Source organism: Humulus lupulus, chromosome 1 (genome assembly GCF_963169125.1).
Source record: "Humulus lupulus chromosome 1, drHumLupu1.1, whole genome shotgun sequence".
In the NCBI taxonomy this organism is placed as follows: Eukaryota; Viridiplantae; Streptophyta; class Magnoliopsida; order Rosales; family Cannabaceae; genus Humulus; species Humulus lupulus.
In genome coordinates this window covers 222,755,163-222,769,374 of record NC_084793.1, presented here as the reverse complement: position 1 = coordinate 222,769,374, position 14,212 = coordinate 222,755,163, and the positions used below count along the sequence as shown (strand labels likewise).

At 38.4% G+C, this 14,212-nt stretch overlaps 1 protein-coding gene and 1 pseudogene across 4 annotated transcripts; one reads left to right on the top strand and one right to left on the bottom strand.

Moving 5' to 3' along the window:
• The first annotated feature begins 736 nt into the window (after positions 1-736).
• LOC133803623 (uncharacterized) lies at positions 737-3,670 on the top strand. 4 transcript variants are annotated; one of them, XM_062241742.1, is made up of 3 exons: positions 737-1,134; positions 2,082-2,505; positions 3,047-3,670. In XM_062241742.1, exons 2-3 carry the CDS (start codon positions 2,115-2,117, stop codon positions 3,553-3,555), a joined length of 900 nt encoding a protein of 299 aa, XP_062097726.1. In that variant the 5' UTR covers positions 737-1,134; positions 2,082-2,114; the 3' UTR covers positions 3,556-3,670. The 4 variants fall into 4 exon arrangements, with proteins under 4 accessions (XP_062097726.1, XP_062097719.1, XP_062097711.1 ...); XM_062241735.1 differs by having other exon boundaries at positions 738-1,134; positions 2,098-2,505; XM_062241727.1 differs by having other exon boundaries at positions 738-1,134; positions 1,920-2,505.
• Positions 3,671-7,697: 4,027 nt separating this feature from the next.
• The window catches only part of LOC133829905 (tRNA(His) guanylyltransferase 1-like), a 40,245-nt pseudogene continuing 33,730 nt past the window's right edge, over positions 7,698-14,212 (bottom strand).

Here is a 14,212-nt window from a genome sequence, read left to right as displayed (position 1 = left end):
TCTAGTTCGAGAAAAGGTTCAGTTGGGCAAACTCAAACTCCTTCATGTTACATCTAAAAATAATCTAGCTGATGTCCTTACTAAAGCATTCTTTCCTACTCCACATCAAGGCCTCATATCCAAGATGGGTATAATAACTTTATACACATCTTGAGGGGGTGTATTAGATTAATTTAGATTAGTTAGTTTTATTGTATTGTATAATTAGCTTATTTGACTTCTTGTAACAGAGTTTGACCCCTTGCATTGTATCTCGGTTGTATATATACCCTCCTCATTGTAATTAGTCGATCGATTCCGAAATAAACTCATTTTCTTTTCTCTCCAAGTTTGTCCAATTAATTATATACTTCCACATCTAATTAGATGAGAAAACACTAAAAATACACATTTACTCTCCTCATTATCTCATTTTCAATACTACTTCAAGCTTTTAGTTTGATAAAACTTGTAAGGTTGATAATTTTATGTAGTTTGAACCCAAATGAATGTGTTATTTAGTATTTAAGTGATTTTTTTTTATATAATTTTAAGTTAATATTAAAAATTAAGTTCCAAATCAGTTTAAAAAAAATCATACTTAAACTCAAAATCCAATTAAAAATCTGAATCATTCAAATTACTATTTGGATTAGAATGAATTGGACTTTAATGCTTAATTGAATTTGATTATAAGATGATTTTCAAAATCCAACCGATTGGATTGCATGCCCAACCAACACAATGCTCCACACAATTAGAGGACCTAGGCAGGAAACAAATTCCCAAGCACTTATCGACAATCTTGTCCCAAAAAATGTCATACACATACGAAGGAAAAGATACCTTACCTCAATCGGTGGTCGGGTTCAAAAGCAGCGGCCGGAGTAGTAGCAGCGGCGGTCGGAAGATGATTGGGAGAGTGGGTCCTCCCCCTTTTTTTTTTATATTAATATTATCCTAAGGTTATTTGTGTAAATTTTAATATTAAAAAAAATAGATAAAAACAAAATAAAAGGAGGTCATTCTGTTGCGAAGGTCATCGAGCTTAAAAAAATTCTTATCTGTTCTTCACCTCTCACTCTCTCCCTCCTCTCCACCTGGGCAGCAGCAGAGGACGATTCTCGGCGGCGGAAGAGGCAACTCCACTGCTGGGTGAGATTTCTTTCAATCTGAACTGGGTTTCCAAATATTTACTTCTTCTAGATTTGGAACACTTTTCGCGGAAAAGAAGATTAGAATCTTCAAATTCATCAACAGTGAACATAGATAGTTAGATTTTGTTTTGTTTGCGCTCTTGGTTCGTAAAGAATCATCTTTCATGGACGATATATTCGACTCCTCTCTAAATTTAGAAGAAGCCCATTTGAAAGAAGGCTTCGATGAGGGCTACAAAGATGGGCTTGGCGCTGGTAAAGAAGACGGTAAGCAAGTGGGTCTGAAAACGGGGTTTGAAGTCGGCGAAGAGTTGGGTTTCTACAAGGGATGCGTGGATATATGGAACTCGGCTATCCGTGTTGACCCGACCCAATTTTCTTCTCGGGTCCAAAAGGGCATCAAGCAAATGCAAGAGTTGATTGAAAAATACCCAGTTATGGAACCTGAGAATGAGGGCGTTCACGAGATAATGGACAGTTTGAGGTTGAAGTTCAGGGCGGTGTGTGCTTCAATGGGTGTGAAATTGGAGTATAATGGGTACCCAAAATCTTCTTCAGATGCAAATGAGATGGAATTTTGACAGGAATTTTTTTTGTGGTGATAGAGTTTTGAGTAATGTTTAAGAATCAGCTGTGCCAAACTAGCATTTGAGTTGTAAACAAAATCAGTTTTCTTGCTAGATTGACTCCACTATCTAATTACCCATTTGATCTTTTTGTTTTTCTCCTACAGTGTCTTGTTTAAGTTATTCGAAGCAATAATACAATTATCTCTTTGTTCAGGATTGCAAATCGAATATTGTCTCATGCTATACGACTTGTCGTTTTCTGGGCGTGGTTTTTTTTTCCTCTCTTCACTTTTACTGCGATGTCCTTTTGTATGACATGTCGTTCTTAGAAATTGTTCCATTCTCTGCTTTATATAAATATAACGTTGTTATTTAGTTTGTGATATGGGCAGTTGAGAAGGGAAAGATAATGTTAAAGTCGATGCTTGGTTGCTGTAAGGTGTACATATCTGAAAGCAGAAACAGGGCAGCACTAGAGTCCATTGAAAGAGCTGCCAAGCTATTCCCAGAAGCTCCCATTATCAACAAATTTGAAGATGAGACATACAACAGAGTTGGCTACACACTCGTTTCCAAGTTGGGTCCACAACCATCTTCGGATCCATGTCCCTTGAGGACCTCAGTGCTCGCCATGGTTAAGGCTGCTTTGGAGTCCATTGACCTTGAGTTGCACAGTGGCAGCCATCCCCGGCTTGGTATTGTGGACCATATATGCTTCCATCCCTTGCTGTCTACTTCTCTGGACCGGGCAGCTAACGTTGCCAAGTCTTTGGCTGCAGATGTTGGCTATGTTCTTCAAGGTTTGTATCCTTAAAGTTTGATCCTTGATTAGATTTTGTAGAAGTAATACTGTAGTAGTAGAAATGGTTAGAATAAAGTGCTATTGAAGATGATAAATTTAAAAACCGAGTTGGCAAAACTGATTTACCAGGATAATTATGGTGATTGTGACTGTCAAATATGTAATATAATGCTTCATTATACGTTTCTTGCCAGTAATCTCATCTACCTAATTATGCTAATGCGGTATCTTGTTGGTCTTTTCTTCCTTTATTCTATTCCCTTACTGCTACTTAAAGAAAATTAAGTCTCGACCTTATAAGTATCCATGTTTTCAGTCCCATTGTCTTCCTATATGTGTTCCAGTGGCTTCCTTTTTGGTTTGTTTGGTGCAACTATAATCATAAGGTTTCTACATTTTTCTGCCTCGGGAATCCATTGAAGGAATTATCAGAACTCTTTCTTTGTTATGTGGAAGACAATTAAGTGAAACAATGTATTAATATGCACATTTATTATTGTTTTCTTTCCATTGCTAACAACTTTATATGTAACTTGCAGTCCCTAGTTATTTATATGGAGCTGCCCATGAAGAGGGAAGAACGCTTGATACAATCAGAAGAGAATTGGGTTATTTCACGCCAAACTCTAGTGGAAACCAGTGGGTTGGGGGATTAAAACAAGAGTCCTTGGCACTCAAGCCAGATGAGGGTCCAGCTCAAGTGATACCAACAAAAGGTGTCCTTGTCATTGGAGCAACCCGGTGGGTTGACAACTATAACGTTCCTGTCTTCTCTACCGATCTCTCAGCGGTTCGCAGGATCGCAAAGGGTGTGAGTGGAAGAGGAGGAGGCCTTCCTTCAGTCCAGGCCATGGCACTTGCTCATGGTGAAACTGTCATTGAAGTAGCTTGTAATTTGTTGGACCCAAATAAAGTGGGAGGAGATAGAGTTCAGCTTGAAGTTGAGAGACTTGCAAAGCAAGAGGGTATAAGGGTGGGTAAAGGTTATTTCACTGATCTTTCCCAAGAGGAAATCATCCAAAGTTACTTGAAGTTGGGTTTTGCGTAAGCTGATGATTTATTTTAATTTTATTTTCATCACACTAAAACAGAGACATTATTCCATGTATGAACATCCATTTAAGACATTCAGACCAGATGTTCCTCAGCTTTCTGAGGCTAAAGATTAGAGATTTTGCTTTAAGAGTGAAAGAATTTTAAACTCCCTTTTGTCTGTTAGTCAACTGTACTAGAGTTGAGCTTGTTAAAAAAAAGGTTCTTAAATCACATCATGTTCACAGAAGTTGCTATCAATTTCAAGATATCTTATGAACATGCTTCTTGCTGTAGCAATAAATTAAATTAAAGCAAAAGCCAGTTTCTATGTACGATTATATATTGGCTCATATGAAAGAGAACTTCAATTCAATTCCTTCTCAATGTACATTTTGTATCAATACAAGTCCTTTCTAGAAATTTATTCATAACAAATTCAAATTCAGTTCATTCACTTGATTTTTTTTTTAATTGCTTATTTGATCACTCTTGCTCCATTTTGCTCGCCTCACACATGTTAGACCTCATTGATATAATAACCGCAATCGCCACACTAAAAACAATATGATTTGATTTCACATACTGATAAATAAGGCTTAAATGTTCAAGTCAAATTGCTAAGAGAGAATTCTGTCGTTTCAAAATTGTTAACTGGTTAAACCTTGCAAATGACCATAAATATAAAGAATACTGAGGTTGTTAAGATGTAAAATCACCTGAAATTTGTGTTGTTAAAAGAAAAAAAATGTGACTTAACAAAGCTAGCCTTCATTTCAACATAAAAATGCTCTAAAGAATCTCTGGCTTCTTGTTAACAATGCTTGGGTGGAAGTTCCAAAAGTCTCGCTCGATTATATCGCAATGTTCTACAACAACTTTCTTTCGTTAAGTTTCATTAGATGTTCCTTTCTCATGTTTCAGAGTAACGTCTTCCTGAATAGAAAAAATGAACCCTTACGTTGGGTGGCAGAAATCAACACAAATAAGTATACTAACAAGATTCAGTACAGAATACTAGGACTTCAGCACAAGAAACAAATTATGTTTTAACTTTCTTATAGCTTCTAGGATGCATCACTCCACTATCCTGGAGACATTGTGTTTACGAACATCCACAATTAACAAAATTATCACCTCGGAATAAATAATGACCATCACACATTCATTGTCATATTCATCCAAAATTTGTCCACTTATGATATATGTCATATCTTCAGCCTCAATTATAAGGAAATTATAACAAATGACTCAATAGTTCCATCGAAACTATTTCAAAGCATAAAACCAAATCACTAGTCTTCTGTACTCATCATTATTGTAAAATAAGAATTTCATTTCAAATACCTCGGGAAATGCCTAAGTAATCTTATCCTCATAAAAGCTATCATAGGAGGATCGATCGACACATATATACCTAACTATAGTCAATTGACACCCATCTCAATACTCCCACTGATTAAGAAGTAACTTGGTAACTTTTAAAAAATCAACTATGACATCAAGGTTAATCATTTCTAAGGCCCATTCCACTTTTCTAATGAGAGATCGATATGTCAAAAACATATGAATTATTGTCTCATCCGAAAATCAAAATGGTAGAGATTTTAAGATTGCTTGAAGCTAAAGGAAATATCCAAGAACAATAGCAATAAGCGTGTAAGAACAAAGATTATGATATGTGCTCGTTTCCTTAGCTCTCTCAATGATCTATCAGTAGAAACGATCATATCATGCTAGAATCATTCTAACAAACCATATGACTCATACGCAAGTAAAGACAACCACACCAAGTGTCAAGTGTCACAACCAATTGCATCAATCTACTACCTATGGGATAGAAAAATTGTACGATTTCTTGACATGTAATGTGTTTCTTCACCATCTAAGCATCCTACCCAATAATAAAGTCATCAACAAGATGACTAAATTGTTTGTATGGATCTTAGTATTAATTGTGATTGACACGGGGAAAAAAAATCAAAACTTACGATAGGTAAGCATAACACATTCAATCTATAATTTTAATCTCATAATCATTAAATAAGGTCAAATGTGCATCTAATTATTTTTAACAAAATTTATTACCAAAATAGTCATAAAATATTAAGTAATAATCATCATAATTAATGCGCCAACAACAATCAATAATTTATCACAAATTATCCATACAATATACCAAAAATATTACAATAACATGATTTACAAAATCACAAATGACACATATAACAAAATTATGGAAAGCAAAACAAGATTGACCTTATATGAGATTACAAAATTTGTCGACTTAGACTCACGATAGGTGAGTACATAAGCATCCAAATTTGTTACAACCTCACAATTTTCAATATCTACGAATATGAAATATTATTTCAACAAAATTTATAATATTAAAATTATGAATATTTCATATACACAAGTAGAAATTTAATCAATAATTGTGAGAAGATGCATGCTTATAAGATTATGAAACTAATTATGTGAATCAATAAAAGGTTTCAAAAACTAAACTTTTAAACCACATTATAATCACATGATTAAATCATAAACAAACATATTATAAGCCATGTATTTACTAAAATATTGTGATAACAATGCCAAACTTGATAAATTAAATTTGGAGTCAAATGGTCTGAAAAATTGGCCCAAATCTGCCTTTGTACTCCAAAAACGACATGTAGTCTGGGAAGAAAAACGACATGTAGTTTGGAAGAAAAACGACATGTCATTTTGTTGCTAGGAAAAACGACAATTTACACTGAAAAATGACATGTCGTTTTCTCAGGTTGTCCCTGACTTTTAGACGGGCCGACCTGACTCGTTTCAGACCCGAAAGTCGCACTAGTCGTATTTTGACCCCCGGAGCTCCGTTTTTGATGCTTTTTTTTGGGGGGGGGGGGGGGGGGGGGGTTTGCTCCAAATTTTATTTTCTATTGAACCATAACAAGTATTTGGCCAAAACATTGCTTACAAACTGTAGTATGGAAAATCCAATTTTGTTTGGATTTTTTTTTTAAATCAGTCAAACTATGCCCAAAAGTTGGTCCAATAATCACCAAAATATCACCCACAAGTCATATACATGATACATAAACTCAATACAATATTTATTTGAGGTAAAACTCTATTTCGAAATTTGAATTTATCAAAATTATAATACCATAGAAATCCAAAAATGCCAAAATTGTTTTCACAAATGTAAACTTGATAGCCCCAAATCCATAATGAGAGGACTCTTGATACCAATTGTTGAAAATAATACACGTTAAGTGCAAACAATCAACCAAAACAACTCATAGAACTTGAAGCATATCAATGAGAACATACCTTTAATATGAAGATGCTTTTGGAGCTCTTCCAAAATCTGCAAAAATGTGTGTGAAAGGACCAATGGCAGCTACCATAATCTCATATTACCACTACAACCCATGTCCTTCACTTCCAACACACTTAGCCACATAAATAGTTCAACAACAAGGGAGTTGAATGGATTGATGGGCCTTTGTCCTACAATGGACTAGGCCTCTAGCAATGCATGGTGGATTGAGTTATATTATGTGTGGTGGACTATAGTTTAACGTGCCAATTAATAGTCAAAGGGTGCAACCATGTGCCTCTAGTATGGCTAGTAAATTGACCATCCCATTATGGTCTTATTTAAATGATATGCACTATGTCATGCATATAAATACATGGTTATCCTTATATGTTAATAACGATACTGCATGAGCTATAATTAATTATGTCAGTTTATATAAAATATTCTAACACAAGGGACATGTTAGATCAAAGGAATTTACAAAATCCTAAATGTCAATTATCACAAAGAGACAATTCAAGTCAGTGCTGAACATGTTTGCACAAATATCTCTTTAGGTAAAATGTTTCCTTCTCTTATTTTCACCATGATTAATTTTTATAAGAAACTAAGCTATTTTTAATGTTTAGAAGCTAAAACACAAAGAATAAGAGGATAAGATTCCTCGTGAATGAAAATAAAAAAAATACCAACCTAAATATGAAAAAAAAAAAGAAGATAAAAAACAGACTAAACATCAATAAACAAAGTATTTTTCAATCATTGATTAAAGAAGAAAGGAAGTCCTCAAATTATTTCAGTGCAGAAATACATAGAGGAGCTAGAGAAAAGCACTTGCGTCATGCAATGAATTCTTCATGCCAGAGAAGGCTCCTTAAATTCTTACTATAAAATTGTACATATAAAAGCAAAAGGTATAACAGCGTCCAGTCTCCCTAGGACTATGCCAACTTGATATTATGATTAAGACAATTATGGGAACAAAAAAAAGATACCATACCTTGCTCGTCTTTGATATAACTGAGAATCCTTGTTCATAATAAAGCTGAAGGACCCAAGAGGGGTAAACCGAGTTAAGACTATGTGAAATGGTGTACTTCACAAAGTTCAACTGAAAAGATATGAAACACGACTACCTGTACTCGTCGCTGACCCCACAGGCGAAGACTGAGTCTTAGAACTCCTCTAACACACCCACTGCACATGAATTCACGAGGTTGAGAGTTCACTCATCATTCGGCTTAACAAATTCATGGAGTGTAGAAACCTAGAAAGCAAAACAACTTGACTCTGAGTTTCACTCATTACATTTTAACAGAACTGGTAAATGAAGCAACAAAATTGCATTTCCATTCATCATATTAAAAAAGTATTCTCTTATTTTTCTCTTCTTGTTTGATGGTAAAGATTCACCTATGAAAATGACAGCCGTCAATTCTGACAACAATCCAAGTAGATGGTAATAACTTTGTTTCCCATAAGAAGGACCTAATATGATCTGGTTCAATCTTTCTAATATCATCCACGAAACCACCGAGTTCCTTCAGAAGTTTTGAGTACCCATTCCAAAAGATTTTCCCAACTATATTCTTTGTGAGGATTGCACTTGTCTTTCTCTGAAGTCTCTTAACAGGAGCCCCATTTTCATTGTACTTCACGATGTCTTCTGTTTAATAGGTTTGAGTTCTCAGCATGACAAACCTAAATAGTCTGACAGGGAATGTATCGACCAAATGTGCTTTACATACATATATTTTGTTGCTAAATAAATGCAAGTTAGTAGAAATAAAAGAAGTAAAATAGTTATATATTGAAGATGAAGTTCAAGACTACTTGTGGTCAGATAGGATACCAATTTAGATTTTGTAGCAGGTTAAGATCACCTTTTGTCTTTGAAATATAACGAATTAAACAAGATGGGCTACTTTTACACATTTTCAACTGACCAAGAAAATTACTTTCAACCTTAGGCAACCCTTGTAGATAAATAAGTAGAAGTCATGATGGATGAGAATTCTACAAATATCAAAAAGAAAAAATCAAGTTAAACAGATAATATACACTTCATCAAAACTAGATCTAATCATCTTATGGCAATGACATAATTCAAGTATTTTGACGTCAGCCTGAACATAAGGTCCAAATATAAAAATCACTATATTTGACTATGACATCATATTAAGAAGTTATTCTACTGAGTTTGCAAGAAAAGAAGGGGGGAAAATCTCTCTTTAACAATATTAATTATTTTTAGGAAAATGTAACTTTAAATATGAGATTAATAGGACAGTTTCATTTTAAACAATATAGATTATTACCTCAGTTTTTAAGATGCAGGATCCTTGGCGCACCATGACAGACAACTTTTCATAGCTAATACCAAATTGTTCAAATAGGAAGTCATGCTTCTCCTTCTTTCTAGTTTCCTGTACATTTCACAAGTCACATAAGGCAAAATAAGAATTAGAGTCTGTACATCCTAATTTCAGCACGAGTCATTTATTCAGCTCAAGTACAACTGGCAAGTAAAGGCACGGAAAAAAATGGCCAATGAATCTGTGTATTCTCCACGAAGACAGCACGGTCCCCAAGGTTATGGCACGAACTGGGGTATATAAAGCGATAGGCACGAATTAATAATATGTATAAGGCATATCATCAATGGCACGAGCTCATAGTATATTCAGCTCAGGGCATGCTAAAGATCTGGCGTGTCCTTGGATCCCTGAAAACCCGGACACGTTATATAATCGTGCATGGCCAGACATGGCATGTCTGCGGATCCCTAAAAACCCGAACACGTAATATAATCGTGCATGGTCAGGCAGGGCATGTCCACATGTCCCTGAGGATCCAGAATCAGTTTTATTTCCTGATCAGACCATACCTTAGGATAAATTGGAATATTTATAATAAGTGTAATACAGATAAAAATAGGTGTTAAGTCACGTGATGACCCGAAGACTTGTCCAAGGATTTTCTCTATAAATATTGAGATTTTTGATAGAAAGAGGGGGGAGTTTCTCTATAATACAAAAACTATGTCAAAATTCAGAGAGAAAAACAGTAATAACATAGACTCGTGGACTAGGTGGATTTAATCACTGAACCACGTAAAAAAGACGAGTGTTCTTGGGAATTTCCTTTAGAGAATTCTTGAGAGTCCTTTTCTTATTACGGTTTATAATTAAGCACTAATTTATCCCAGTTATTCTCTTAATTCACTGTTGGCGAAAAAACGCGTCAACAGTTTGGTGCTTTCATTGAGAGCTGCAGATTAGTTCTTTCGTCAGAATTCCAATCAAAGTTCATCATGGTGGTCACTCGATCGAGACACGGCAATGAGATGGAATAGCCTGGTGGGCAGAAGGCTCATCATGCCGTTGTTTCTAATGAGCATAGCCTTGAAATCTAGCAACGGTCGGGAAAGCAACTGATGGGCCACTGCGACACTGGGAGTTTGGCGTCATTGCAGCAGAATCCGAACCCAGATTACTTGACTGTTGTAGAATTGGAAAACATGCAGTTAAGAAGCCATTTGGCCAAAGAAAACAAGAAAATCGAGGAGGTTTTGGCCTGGCTACCCCCTCTTGCAACAGACGTTATCAGAAAGAGGCAAAGTGGGTCTCATAAGTCCCGCAGGAATGACCTATCCAAACCAAGTTGGTCAGGCATAACTGCCACCCCAAGTTCTGTGCCCATGGCACAAGATCACCAAAATGCTCAGCCTAATGGCCCTCCCAGGGGTCATCGACAACTCAGTCGGTCGGTTAGGACCTCGACCCCAAGTTCAGTACCACTGTCATATGCGCCTGGAAACGCCCATGGCAACCCACAGGGAAGGTCCGGGGCAATCTCGCAAAGACAACATGTTCCAGCCAACCCTCCTGCGTCACAATCAGATCGCCAGACGCAGAGAGTTAGAAATGGTGGAGTAGAACGACCGCGGGCTAATTTGGTTCGTCTTGACGGGACAAGAATTGCCTCGCCAGTTAGGCATCCCCCATCACCCATAAGACATCCAACACCGCCTCATTATGGGCGAAATGTTCCTGCTTATGGGGACAGCAGGAGAAATCCTCCTCCCGCTGCCCCTACTTATGCCCTGCGAACGCATCAATGATCCATATCCTCAGCCTCAACCACGAACACTGAGTTTCACTAATGGGAGTTATTGGACTGGGACCATCGAAGTGGAAGATCCAATATGGACCTGAGAAATTACCTGAGTTCGGCTCAGAGCCCTCGGTTCGATCCACAACATGATCTACGAGATCGCCTAAACTCACAGAGGAGAAATTCAGTCCAAAACGAAGGAGCCAGTTACACTCGTCAAGAGGGAGGTCCTTCCAAGGTACGTGATAACAAGAATTTCCCACCAAACCAAGATCGAACTTGGAGGGACAAAAACTCGTCGAACATGTACGGTAGGACGGGAGCTGTTGAAGAGCCCCATAATAACCAAGGAATCAAAGACAAAACCCTCGAAAGGTTAGCCTAGATGGAGGGGTTGATGAAAAGACTCTTATTAGAAAAGGAAAAATATGAATATGATTCAGGGGATGAGCTCGAGCTTTTCGCCCCAAACATTGCGGCAACTGCATACTCACCGGGTTTCCAAATGCCCCATTTATCAAAATTTGATGGAGATGGAGATCTGTCTGACCATTTGGGGATGTTCAACACCCTGATGATGGCCCACAACATCGGGCCCGAGCTAAGGTGCATAATATTCCCCTCAACTCTGATCGGGGAAACTAGGCAATGGTTCAAACCGTACAAAAAACACTCTATCAGCTCGTGGAAGAATTTCTCTGCTGATTTCAAGAGAGCTTTCAAGGCTTCTCAGGCAGCTCGAATTAAGGTCGAATCCCTTGCAAATGTAAAGAAGTAGCCCGGAGAACCTTTGAAAGCATACCTGAGTAGGTTTGCCAACGTTGTGGCATGAGCTAGAGATGCCGACGAGAGTTCTAAGCTCATGGAAATGAGGACGGGAATCCTTGTGGGAGGTGACCTATGGTAGGAGCTATAGAGAAAGGGAGTTAACACTGTGGATGAGTTCCTGAACTGAGCTTAAAGGTGGATTAACCTAGAAGAGGCGCGAGCTTCTGTTGCAGGAACCAGCCAAGCCCTTATTCAACCCGTTGGACCGGCAACAAATATGGCTGGTTCTGCAGCTCAAACCGTTGCCCAGAATAACCAAGGGGCTAATAAAAGAAAGGGAAATGGTGAGGGCGACCAGAGTGGGTTAAAGAAAAATAAATCCGTGGAGAAGTTTAAATCGTTCTATGCAACTTATACCGACCTTACAGATACTAGAGAGCACATCTTCTTGGCAAATTCTGGTCGCCTTCCGTGGAAGAAACCAGAGCCGTTAAAGAATCAAAGGGCGAAAAGAAATCCCTCAAAATTCTATTGATTCCACAATGATATCAGTCATAATACTGATGACTACAAACAACTAAAGGATGAGATTGAGACTCTCATCAGGGCAGGACCCTTGGCTCAGTACGCTCGGAATCGAGTGACTTCCAGACAGCTCGCTGGACAAAACATTCCATCAGCTTCGGAGGCTCCAATGAATCAAAATGGAGATCAGGTGAATCAAGAAAACCCTCCTCTGATAACAGGAGGAGAAATAGTAACCATTTATGGAGGTCCTCATCTGGCAAGCACGAGCAGAGGTGCCCAGAAGAGGTATATCAACGAGCTAAAATCCCACAACGGAGTGGAATTTGTTCCGAGGCCGCGATCATCAAAGCATCAGCGATTGGAGAAGCAACCAATCACTTTTACGAAGGAAGATGCCAGTCATGTCCAGTTCCCACAATACGACCCTCTGGTCGTAACGGTCTAGCTCGCCAACTGGAGAGTTAGGAGGACACTAGTAGATAACGAGAGTTCTGTGAATCTACTCTTTAGGTCTACCTTAGAAAAAATGGGGTTGTCTATAACAGACCTGAAGGAAACTTCCATGATTATGTATGGATTCTTTGGTAAGGGGTCAGTGACCATTGGGATAATCAAGCTAGGGGTAACGCTGGGTGAAGGTCCACGAACTGTCTCCAAGCTCCTGGAATTCGTGGTCATCGATTGTCCAGCGGCCTATAATGCGATCTTAGGCAGACCTGCATTGATGGCATTTGAATCCATAACCTCTATCCGTCACCTAGTAATTAAATTCCCCTCCTCTGCGGGAACATGCACTGTTAGGGGCGATCAGCTCACCGCTAGGGAATGCTATAGCATTTCCACTACGGGAAAGTCAAAACCCGGGCAGCAGACAATGACAGTAAGTGACGAAGGCAAGGAGTCCTAGGAGATGGAAGCTGCTCCCGGGATGGAAGAGGCTAAAAAAGTCAAGGATATAGACATCACCCCAAGTGATGATATCGACCCCTGAATAGGCGAGGAAAATTCAGAGCTCCAGGCTATCGAGGAGGTAAATATAGATCCCAAGGACGCCTTGAGAATCGTTAAAATTGGGAAAAATCTCGATGATGGGAGAAAAAAGGAGCTTGTCAAATTCTTGCAGGAGAATCTAGATGTATTCGCTTGGTCTTATGAGGACATGGTGGGGATTAGCCCGAGCATGATCATGCACACCCTGAATTTGGATAAAAGCGTGCCCGCTAGATCCCAAAAACAGAGGCGTCTGGGAACAGTCCGAGTTAAGGTATTGGAGGAAGAAGTAGCTCAGTTATTAAAGTGCGGGTTCATTCATGAAGTAAAATATCCAATCTGGGTCGTGAATCCTGTCCTAGTCCCGAAGCCAAATGGAAAGTGGCGGGCTTGCATCGATTTCTCCGACATGAACAAAGCTTGTCCTAAGGATTGCTTTCCATTGTCGAGAATTGATCAGTTGGTAGATGCCACCGCAGGGCACGAGCTTATGTCCTTCATGGATGTGTATTCTGGATATAACCAGATCACAATGAATCTTGCGGACCAGGAGTATACTAGCTTTATGACTCCAACAAATGTATACTGTTATAAAGTTATGCCCTTCGAACTAAAGAACGTCGGGGCTACCTACCAACGGTTAGTTAACAGAATGGTCGTTGGCCAAATCGAAAAAAATATGGAAGTGTATGTCGACGACATGTTAGTCAAGTCTAAGATTGCTGACGGCCATGTGCCCGACCTAAATGAATGTTTCGAGATCCGGAGGAAATACAATATGAGGTTGAATCCCCAGAAGTGTACTTTCGGAGTGGCGTCAGGAAAGTTTCTGGGATTCATAGTCAATACAAAGGGGATAGAGGCAAATCCAGATAAAATCAAGTTGCTATTGGAAATGCCTTCGCCCAGATCATGTAAAGAAGTCCAAAGCCTGACTGGAAGGGTGGCAGCC